Consider the following 10830-nt stretch of genomic DNA (forward strand, 5'->3'; position numbering starts at 1 on the left):
ATTCTGCGGTTATTTAGAAATATCGGCCTGCAACGCGTTCTGCATGAGGACAGAGCCTTACTCCGTCCTTAACTCCAGCTCCGTGGCACAAATGTCGGCACTGCCAAGCTCAGGAGGTCCCAGCAGGTATTTTTGACAAAGGCTGACCTTGCAGGCACTGTTCACAAAGCCCCCGTGCAGGTTTAGCTGGGAGGCTGAAAGCCCCGTCTGCAAAAAAAAAACGCTCGAAGCGCTACTGGCGGAGGACGCGAAACCTGCCAAATAAACCTTTTTCCCACCGAACGAGATGAAGCAAACACAACAGAAGCGCGTAGGAAACGAAGCCAGGCTACACTGATTGTGTCTGGAATGAGAAGAATGCTCTTCCTCTTTCCAGTACCCTGACGTTTGTGGGATGTCCTGGACACCTCCCATTCCCCTTCCCCGCGGGGTTTCGGAGGTAGGGGCTGGGATTAAAACCGCTCAGACCCTCGAAGAGAAAAGCCCCGCTTACAGGGTTTGGTCCAACGGGTCCCAGGAAGGGTTTGGCGTTCCTTTAAATTGCCTGTACCGTATTCTGAGATACCCAGGTAGCTTGGTTGAGCGTCAGCTCCTCCTCGCACGGTCACACCGCCAGCTTGCCACCGCTGCTTCTCCAGGGCTCTGCCAAGGAAAACCCTGCCGGGAACGATACCGGGTAAAATCCAGAAGGAAAAACACCACCACCACCCCTGAAAAGGTGAAGAACTCCCTCTGAAAAAGGAGGCGTTTAGTCAAAGCTGACAGCGCAGCGCCCAGCAAACAAACCGTGCGTTGTACCAGCAGCAGAATCCTCTTTTTATTATCTTCCAACGCAAACACGTCCTAAAGGCGCAGCGCTCACCAGCTAACGCAGCAAGCCGGAGCTCTCCTGAAAGCCTGGAAAGAAACGAGCCCTGAAATTCAGCCTTCCAGAGCGAGCGTTGGCATCGCCTCCCTAAACCAGAGCTCGTTCATACACAAGCCTTAAAGCCAAGAAGTGGGGAAAAAATATGAATTTCTCTTCCCGATGCGCGTAAGGAGCGGGTCGGTGCTTTCTGAAATCGCTGCTTCTGCTACAAAAAAACCAAAGGACACTAAAAACAAACCTCCAGCAGGTCACCAAAAAACTGCGAAGCTACTTAGAAATATCGAAACATGAGATCCATTGCGTTTTATATGCCAGGGATTAAAAAAAAATGGGAGTGTGGTCCATTTCTCAATTTCACTGTGCCAAAATAGGCTTGAATCCTTACACTGTGGCTATGTTTATACTGAAATTTATTTTTTTTTACAGAAAACTTGGACCTTCCACACCCAGTAGGCAACATTTCTTCTTTTTAAAGCGCATTCCAAGCTTCCCTCAAACAGCTCCAGTCAAAACATCACCAGATTTTTTTATTTTTTTATTTTTTTTTTAATTCCGCCAAGAATGCGAGGATCTCATTAACTGACTGCCTAATTACAGGTAACGTGCCCAGACCGCAGATCCTGTGGCATCTTGAACTGGAATATTATTCAGAAGCAACACCACCAGCTTTGGAGGGGGAAAAAAAAAAAATCTGAGATTTCTGCCGCACGAGTATTCCAGCGAAGAATTATGCCGCCGGTCTTCAACTGATTAAGAGAGCTTGGAGAGAGGAGAAAAACCTCACAGTACTCCAGTAGTCACTAGTGGTGAGGAAGATCACCCCGAGAGGAAAGAAATGCGTTCAACTCCGAAGAAAATTGCAAGATTTAAAGAAATAAATAAAAAATAAGCCTCCAGATCTAATGGTTGTGCAAGGAAAACCTTCCCGAGCGAGCCAAACCATTCTAATATAATATTGTCCATGGTGTTTTCTTGAGTTTTCCTCGTACCTCTGCTGTTTTCTGCTTTGTGAAGGCTTTATCAGATTCCCCCTAGCCAGAGGCAAACCAGGACAGGGTTGAAAACTTTGCGAGCAAATTGCATTCCCTGCAGCTGGGGACCGGGAAGAACAGGACGAGGTAAGCCCCTCACCGCCACCTCGCCTCGGGGCAGGAAAAGGAAAGCTCTCCCCTAACTCTTCAGGATCTCTGATGGGATCCTAGTACTAATTAGTGTCCATATATACAAACGCACATTCTTTTCTTTCCAGTTCTTTTTCCATCCTCCAGCAGCACCTCCCGTACTGCAACGCGACTTCTCCCCCCCCATTAAGCAATCAGGGTTGTGGCTGCAATATTTGATTTGTTGCACTGAAAACCTGGAAGCACGGTTGGTTTCTCCTCCGGTAAGCTGACTCCCTGCCAGCGTTGCCAGAAACCTTATCAGGAACCTACCGACGGAGTCGGCGCGATTCCAGGAGCACAGGCAAATTCCACCGGCGAGTGCAAAGTATATTCGCAGCAAAAGGTTACGCGCAGCTGGGTTAGGGAGAGCCCAACTCAGCCCAGAAAAGGACACGTTACGACTAGCACCAGCTAGCTAGCTGCAGGTACACATTCATTCATGTTCTGCTTTGGTTTTTAATTTGTTTTGCCTTTTTTTCTTTGGATTTTTCTTTTTTTTCTTCTTTAAATCCATCCTGTTCACCCAGGCTTGTTAGGACAGAGGCGAGACAAGGTGTGGAAGTGATGTTGGAGGTGTGGAAGTGATGCCCTTGATCCAGGAGCACAAACAAAATCCCTGGCCAGCTCCTCCTTCCCTGCCCCCTGCAGACCGCTGCGTCCCCACGGAGCAGGCTACGCCAACATTAAATACCACAGCACCTCGGAAGCGGATGTGACGGCCAAGAAGTAATTAAATATCACAATCAGAACTGGATAAAGAAGGTAACGGGGGTGAAAACCAAAAAAATAACTTGTTTGGTTGGAAGGAGGGATCAGTCTTCATGAGGCAGACCTTCGGAGGAGAGGATGAAGGCAGCACACGCTGCACGAAGGCGAGATGGAAGGAGAACGGCAAAGGACTGGGAAATTTAGAGGAGAACGTGGCTTTACCCAAAAAAGATGAATGAACGTAGAGGGTAGATGCTGGACTGGATGATGACAAGAGAAATTAAGGAGGGAGGAACCACAAGGACAGAAGAGCGAAAGGAACAGGCAGTACCTGAACATATTTGCAAGCATCTCTGGGACACGCAAAGATCATGAGCCTGTGATTTGGGCAAGTCCTTCCGCACTAGGAATTGAGTTGAAACTGATGAAGAATTAAGTTTGGTTCCCCGGCCACTCGCTCCTCTCCCACTAGCAGAAATGCTCACGGGGCCACACAGCCAGCAGCACCAGAGGACGGATTTACCTACAAACAGTCCATTTTGGGGACAAAAACTGGAAAAGGTGTGTTTTCAAGGGGGTGAATTCCCTGATCTACACTGCTCACCCAGCCACAAGAATCCCTATGATCCTACAGAGCGACAGCAAAAACAAAAGTTGGCGAGCAGAGCCGGCCCTTCAGCAGCAGCCCAGACGTCAGAGCGGATTAAAACTGCCACGTAACCACAGCCTCGTTCTCTCTGGCAAAGCATGAAAGCAAGGAAAGAAGACAAAAAGACATTTTGAGGATGTAATATCAAAAACTGCAGAGGCTCGGGAAGTTCTTCTGGAAGGCAGGCCTTGGGATGATGTCCAAGGCGAAGCAACCACCACCTACCAAGTTCGTGGAGTCGGTCGCACGTACGTACCTTACAGAAACACCAAACGAACCCAAGCGTGGATCACACAGAGAGCTTTACGCTCACCAATTAAATAACGCAAGGTCTGAAGCCAATATAAAATATACGGAAAGTGCCATCAGCTCGGATAAATTCAGCCATTCACAACCCAGTTGGCCTTTGGAAAGGAGATGAACTTGCTCCCTAGAAGAAGCCAGGAGTGGACAGAGCGAAGAAGTGCTTCTAGCCACGGGGAAGCTTCAAAGGATGCCCAGTTCACAGCAAGAAAGCTTAGGTTGACCTTTTTTGGGGGGGAAAAAAGCACCTTTCTCCATCAGGGTTGCAGAAGGACGATCTTTTTATAGTAACACCAGAGTGGATCCACCACATGAAAGGCTGTGGTGGCTGCAGGGAGCTACAGAAGATAAACATACGCCATGCCTAAAGCCGAGCCAAGGATCCTGAAAGCATCCTGAACCGCTTGTTCCACACATTCCCCGGCACCGAGTACGAAGCAACACAACGCAGAGAGCCAAGCTGAGATGACAAACACAGAAAGGTATTTTTAAACCCATTCGCTAATACGTTTCACAACGCGTCGCGCGTTAAGAGTCTCGTCAAAACGCAGTTTGCAAGACTGCCGTGGATGATACAAATTTTATGAATATGGGAATTTTACGCCCTGCCCAAGGTTGTCCAACTCCCAGGAGAGCTTCGAACCCAACTACCTGCACATAGCTCTGTCAAGCCGTAGGTGTGCTTTCCACAACCAAAATACTTTGCCTCTTCTCCCCAGCCTCCGTGACCTGAAGCTACATCCTCGGCGTGCAAAACACTGCGTTATCACTGAAAAAGACGACATATTTTTGATTTAATTAAACACAGCGGTTTGGGGAACGTGCGGCCCTCCAGGAGATTAAGTATCTGCGGAGGGGGGGCATGGAGAAAAATCGAGTTACACCTGTATGCCTCAGCCCTGACCAAGAAGAATCCCATGTGGAATAACCAGCAGCTCAGCCTTCATCCCCTCCAAACGGCACGGTTTAAGCCTTCAAACCATAAACATTTAAAACGGCGCTCGGTTTTGCATAAAAAAAAATAAAATAAAATATCAAAGCTGCTGGAATGAAAAGTATGTTTATGATCTGGGGTACTGCCAGAAGTCATCCGCTCCTGCTCCACCAGACAATGGACGTCTTTTACTGGAACTCATAAGGGAACTTTCTGATCTTTTCCTTGCATCTCTTCTTCATTACAGAAGATTTGAAGTTTTGTATAAAACCGGCCCGAAATGATATTAAAAACGTAATTAAGAGCATTAAAGCCCAGACAAACACTTGGGTTTATAAATACCGCATGTGATTTCAATGCCTCCGTTTATGGGCTAATATATACAATAATTATTTGTAGCAATTTCGCATTTGGAAATATGAATCCTTAATCACCAACTTGCAAAGCACGCACGCAAGGCTTCTCGCTGCCGCTCCAGCAGCTGAGCAGAGCTCAGAGCAGCACAGAACAGCGCGAGGCTGTGCCCTGCCCGCGCTTGAAAGCTCAAAGGGGGGGCGACAAAAGGACCCCAAGTCCCTCAAGTTTTGGTAAACAAGCGGCATGCAGCTCAAATTTACGACTTTGGGGTAGCAGTAGGGTGCTTTCTATGCAAACAACTCTTCATTCAAGAGACGAGAGGATCCTGTGTGCGGCTCTAGCGAACACAGCGGTTACAGGCGCACGAGGAATGGGATGAGCAAGCTGAAACCAAGCTTCTCCCACCAGTGACACACGTGGACCGACGTCGCATCGTCTTCAAAGCCCCGCTCCTCCTCCTCGGCTAGATGGAAATGGAAAAGGCCCCAACACCACAACCTAAGATCCTTTTTTTTCCAGCAGTTGTTTTTAAGGCAGAATTCCCCCGTTCTCTCGTGCTCCGCCACCTGATATTCGAACGGATCATGGGCACGGCGGAGCTGTCGTACCCTACCACATCGCACCACGTTTAAAGAGGGGTTAACCCGCAAAGCCACGCGGCGCTCCTGCAAACACGGGCTGCTTGGAGCAGGAACGCCGAGCGGAGACCGCGGACGTTTCGTGAGCACGTCAGTGAACGAAACACCCTAACCCCACTGCTTAATCCACAAATTAACATGAGAAATTAAGTCGCATTAAAGACAAATATTTTAAGCCAACGCTTTCGCGTTCTCCTCTTTTTGTATCCGCAGGCTCATGCCGCCTTCCAGCAGACTGCAGCGATTGTGAGCACCTGAAGAATAGGAAACGCTAACAAAACCTGGACTAGAGCAACGGGACCTGGCCCTAACGATCTAAAAATAATCTCCTATCCGGGGGGGGAAATTCCTTAGATCGGTCTGTTAGTTATTACTCAGCGCTTGCTAGTAAAACACCGCACAGATGATAATTTTGATCCAAGGAGATGAAGGCTGGGATCTTGCCCCTACAAAAAAAAAAAAAAAGGGCTTCGATATCCACTGCAGGCAAACAGGGGAGGGAAGGCTCGAGTCTCGTCGTTCTGATTTATTAAGAGGGCATTGGGACAGCGAGACGAACTGTATGTCATCTGTCAGAGCGGCCGCATTTGCATTTTACATAGCAATATAAAGCACGAAATCTGATTTAATTAACAGGTGGGACATACGCTGCCAAAGAGAGAAGGGCGGCAGCAGCCCCACTGCCAAATACTTCACAGAAAACCCACCCTAGGATGGGTTTTCTAAAATTGATCCTCCCCAAACGCAATGATTAATCCTCCATGTAATGCCAGGTAGCCACTACCATCAGGTTTTGTTAAAGGCAAAGTTTTAAGTCAAAGAGGAGCAATCACCTTAGTTAACATGAATAATAAAAAACAATAACACCACACCGTTGATGTAACGTAGATTTTCCCCTACTGCTCTCAACCTGTACAGAGTTTTAAATCATACATGCAAATATCTTGCAAGTTGCTGGTATTAAAAAGAAAAAAAGGCAATCTATTTAAAACCGCTGTTCAAAGCTCTTTCTAGCAAGATGTAAATCATCGGTGGTTTTAATATATCTGTAATAATTGTAACAGCCTCTTACGGGCGGTAAATCAAAGTCTCAGCCTATTATAATAGAGAAGCACTGCTGAAAAGACCAGGGCTTTTTCTATGTTTTTTGTGACTTCTTTTTAAAAAAAACTAAAAAAACATTTCCCCCATTGAAGAGAAGAAAAAAAAAAAAGTGTTTGCATTGTGTTAGCTACAGTTATAATTTCCAGCTGTGTCAAAAAAACTTTAACAGCCTAAAAGCAGGAAATCCAAAGAGGAAATTCCATCGTCAGTTCCTGAAGTTTTGTAACTCCAACGTTCTTCCAAAAAAGCTGGATCTTAAAGGAATTTCGGTAGCGTTTTCTGTAGCCTTACCTGATATCTTCGAGGAGCTCACATTCTGCCTGATGCTTGGCCTGAAGCTTTGTCATCTGCTCAACCTGAACGTTTTTTAGCTCTTGTGTGACTTTCACCTAAAAAACAACAACAAAAAAAGGACCGTATGCATCTTCTGTAGAGTCTAAATGATTTTTCTTCCCCCAGTGAGATTTGATTTCCTTCATTTATTTTGAAATTGCGCCTTTCGGCGGAAAACTAAGGCACAGAGTGAAAAAGGCAGGGCTAATCAAGGCTGAATTCAACGCACGCTGTCACCTTAGCAGGCTCACGCACCGCAAGAACCTCACACTTACGCCCAAAGATTAAGGAAAATGCCATTTTATTCTGAAAGACAGGAGGAGGATGAGCGTCCAACAGATTTTTAGAACAGAAAAAAACCTTGGGGAAAAAAAATACCTGGGCCGCGGGGGGGGTAAATTGACGGCGCGTATACGTTTAGCGCTTAGGAGCACGTTAAACAGTTTTAAAATTCATTAAGATCTCCTACAATTGCTGTCACTTGAAGACAGCTTAAACATCACGTTGTTTCTCAACGGTGCACTAAAGCAACCCTCGGAGAGAGGCTTCGGGAGGCTGGAGGCTGTAGTCCTGCTGCAATTCTCTGAATTTCGCCCTCATTAAACTCATTTCCCATCAGCTGGGCACCTCCTGGCAGGGAGGTGCACAGGTACCAGGAGAAATTCGGCTTCAGGAGGGCCCAACGGGGCTGTTTGCTCTCTGTATTTTTTTTTTTTTTTTTATATAAAACAGGAGGGCTGGGCATTAAAAACCCTCTGCTGATCACAGGGGATCCTCCTGTCGGCCTGGAGAGCCGCCGCCGGCATCGCCGCAGCCACTGCGCATCGGGGAGGTCGGGAACGCCTCGCGGTTACGGTGAGGAGGGGAGGAGGACCCCAACCTCCCTCCTCTCCTTCCCCAGCCGGGCACGAGAAAAAGAAACCGAGATCCCACCAGCTAGCAAAACCCTCCTCGGCTTTAACACCGAGGACGACTCCCCGGCAGCAAGCCCCCTGCAACCACACCGCCACCGCCTCGGAGGCACTGACGTGCCAAACGACAAAAAAATAGGGGGGGGACACACCAAAAAACGGGGGAAATCACACCAAAAAACGGGGGAGATCACGTGTGATCCCCAGCTTGAAGCAGAAAAGGGCTCTATTTTTAAACGAGAACTTGCAGCGTTCTCATTTTTATCCGTATATTGAAATAAAATAAAATAAAACCTACTCAAAGATCAATAAACCCGCGCAGTGGAAATAATCTCGAGTGACACGATGCGGGCAGGGATCGACGCGGCTGTAATGTAAATAAGGCGCCAAACGGGACCCAAAAAAAGCGACGAGAAGCGTTCGGCGGGCGCTGCTTTTGTCAGGCCGGAGGGCGAGAGGCAGGAAGGAGCCGGGGCGAGGGCTTCGCGGGGCCCCGGGGGCTGGCAGGTTTCTGCTCCCGGTGCCGCTGCGGGATCCCGTGGTCCCGTATCTTTGCTGGGAACCGGACCCGAAACGTCTCCGGCACCCCGCCGCAGCCCCAAATCGGGCAGCGTCACGACGAGGACCAGGCGCGCAGATCCCAAAACCGCTATCCCCCATCTCCGCCGCCCCTATAAGCCGGCGGCTCCCCAACCCCGCACCCTGCTCGCCGTCTCTGGCTCCCCCTCTCTCCCCAGCAGCTCGGTCCCGAAGCGATCCATCCCCACGTACCAGCACCCGCACGCAGCTCGGGTCCCCCCCCCCCGACACCCCAAATCGGCATCTCCCCTCCCGCTCCTCCCCACGCCGATCCCCCCAAAAACCCAAGCACCCCCAAAAACCCAAGCACCCCCAACCCGCGTGCTGCGGCAGACGGAAAACCCTCCCTGCTGCCGCCCCCTTTGGGGTTTGCTCCCATGGCACGGACCCTACACGTTTCTGGCCGCCCCGCTCACCCGCATCCTCACGACCCGGACCCGAATATGGCTGGGGGTAGTGGGGGGGGGGGGTCCCCGCTGCCGCAGAGCCGACCCCGCTGGACGCAGACCCCCTCTCGTCCCCCCCTTTGCAGGCCCTGCTCCGCCACCACCCCCCTCCTCGCCCACCCCGCTGCGGCCCCAATTCATTGCAAGCCCCCCCCCCCATCCCCCAAATCTCCCAGCCTGTGAGACCCCAGACCCACCGACCCCGTCCGCGTGCCCTATATCGCAGCCGGACCCTATATACACCGCGCCAGCCCTCATCCAAACGCAGCCCCAAATCGCAGTCAGCACCGCTGGTTCCCAATCCTGTTTAGGATCTACCCGCCACCCCCCCCATACCCAAACACAGCCCTAAATTGCAGCCAGACCCTGTCCCCCAACCCCTAAACACAGCCCCAAATCCCAGTTAGCCCAGTAACCCCCATACACCTGCCCAGGACACCCCCCCCCATTGAAACACAGCCCTAAATCCCAGTCAGCCCTATTACCTCCCCAACAGCCTGGGTCCACCCCCCCAAACGCAGCTAGCCCCATGCAGCCCGACCCCAAACACGGCCCCACGCCCCAGCCAGCCCCATTACCCCCCCCACACCCCACCCAAAACCTCCCAAACTGAACCCAGCCCCAAACCCCCGACGCCCCCACTGCCCCCCAAACCTACCCAGGACCTCCCCAAACCCCTGTCATGCCCTAAACCTGCCCAGGACCCCCCCACAAAACAAACACAGCCCCCAAAACCTACCCAGGACCCCCCCCCCAAACCAAACCCAGCCCCAAAACCTACCCAGGACCCCCCCCCAATAAAACCCAGCCCCAACCCCCTGACACCACGCTGTCCCCCAAAACCTACCCAGGACCCCCCCCCCAAACCAAACCCAGCCCCAAAACCTACCCAGGACCCCACCCCAAACCCACCCAGGATCCCCTCAGCAAAACCCAACCCCAAACCCCATCACCCCTTAAGCCCCCCTCAGGAAACCCCCCAAACCAAACACAGCCCCAAATCCCCTCACCCCCCCCCCCCCCCAAAAAAAAAACCACAACCCCAGCCCCAAAACCCACCCAGGACCCCCTTAAGGAAACCCAGCCCCAAAGCCCCGTCACCCCAAAACCCCCTTGGAACCCCCAGCCCCAAACACCCCCAAGTCCCCCCCTCAGCCCCAAACCCCCCCAAACCCCCTACCTCAGCCCCAAACCCCCCCCAGCCCCAAACCCCCCTAAATCCCCCCCCAGCCCCAAATACCCCCCCCAGCCCCAAACCCCCCTAAACCCCCCCTCAGCCCCAAACCCCCCTCCTCAGCCCCAAGCCCCCCCGACCCCAGACCCCCAAATCCCGCCGCTCAGCCCCAAGCCCCCCCAATCCTCAACCCCCCCCCTCAGCCCTAAACCCCCCCCCAAACCCCCCCCCAGCCCCAAAGCCCCCCCTCAGCCCCAAACCCCCCCCTCAGCCCCAAACCCCCCCCTCAGCCCTCACCTTCCTCGGCGGGGGCTGCATGGTGCTGCGCGGGGTCTGCGCATCAAGTCCGCCCCCCGGCAGCAGGATGCGGCCCCGCTGCGGGTGGACGAGGAGGAGGAGGAGGAGGAGGAGGAGGAGGAGGAGGAAGGCTCCGAGGGGGGGGGAGTTCGGCTCGGGAGCGCCCCGCTGAGGGGGGCGGCGGCCTCCGGCCTAGAGCGGCCACCATAGAAGGGGGGGGGGGAGGAGGGGGGAGGAGGGAGGCGGGGCCACGCCCACGGTGGGAGGGGGGGAGCGGGAGGGGGGGAGCGGCCGCCAGGGGGCGCTGTGGGAGGGAGGAGGGGAGGGGGTGGGGGGAGGGGGCGGGGTTGGGAGGGAGGGGGCGGG

At 52.2% G+C, this 10830-nt stretch overlaps 1 protein-coding gene across 2 annotated transcripts in view; it reads right to left on the reverse strand.

Annotated features, from left to right (window-relative positions):
- FCHSD2 (FCH and double SH3 domains 2) overlaps positions 1 to 10617 on the reverse strand; it is a 148634-nt gene extending 138017 nt beyond the window's left edge. For both annotated transcript variants that reach the window (XM_066990026.1, XM_066990025.1), the window contains exons 1-2: positions 10465 to 10617; positions 7016 to 7113 (exon numbers count right to left, since the gene is read on the reverse strand). In XM_066990026.1, the coding sequence (XP_066846127.1) occupies positions 7016 to 7113; positions 10465 to 10485 (119 nt within the window). In that variant the 5' untranslated portion in view covers positions 10486 to 10617. The remainder of the gene's footprint in view (positions 1 to 7015; positions 7114 to 10464) is intronic.
- Between the last annotated feature and the right edge of the window lie 213 nt (positions 10618 to 10830).

This window comes from Anser cygnoides, chromosome 1 (genome assembly GCF_040182565.1).
Source record: "Anser cygnoides isolate HZ-2024a breed goose chromosome 1, Taihu_goose_T2T_genome, whole genome shotgun sequence".
NCBI lineage: Eukaryota > Metazoa > Chordata > Aves > Anseriformes > Anatidae > Anser > Anser cygnoides.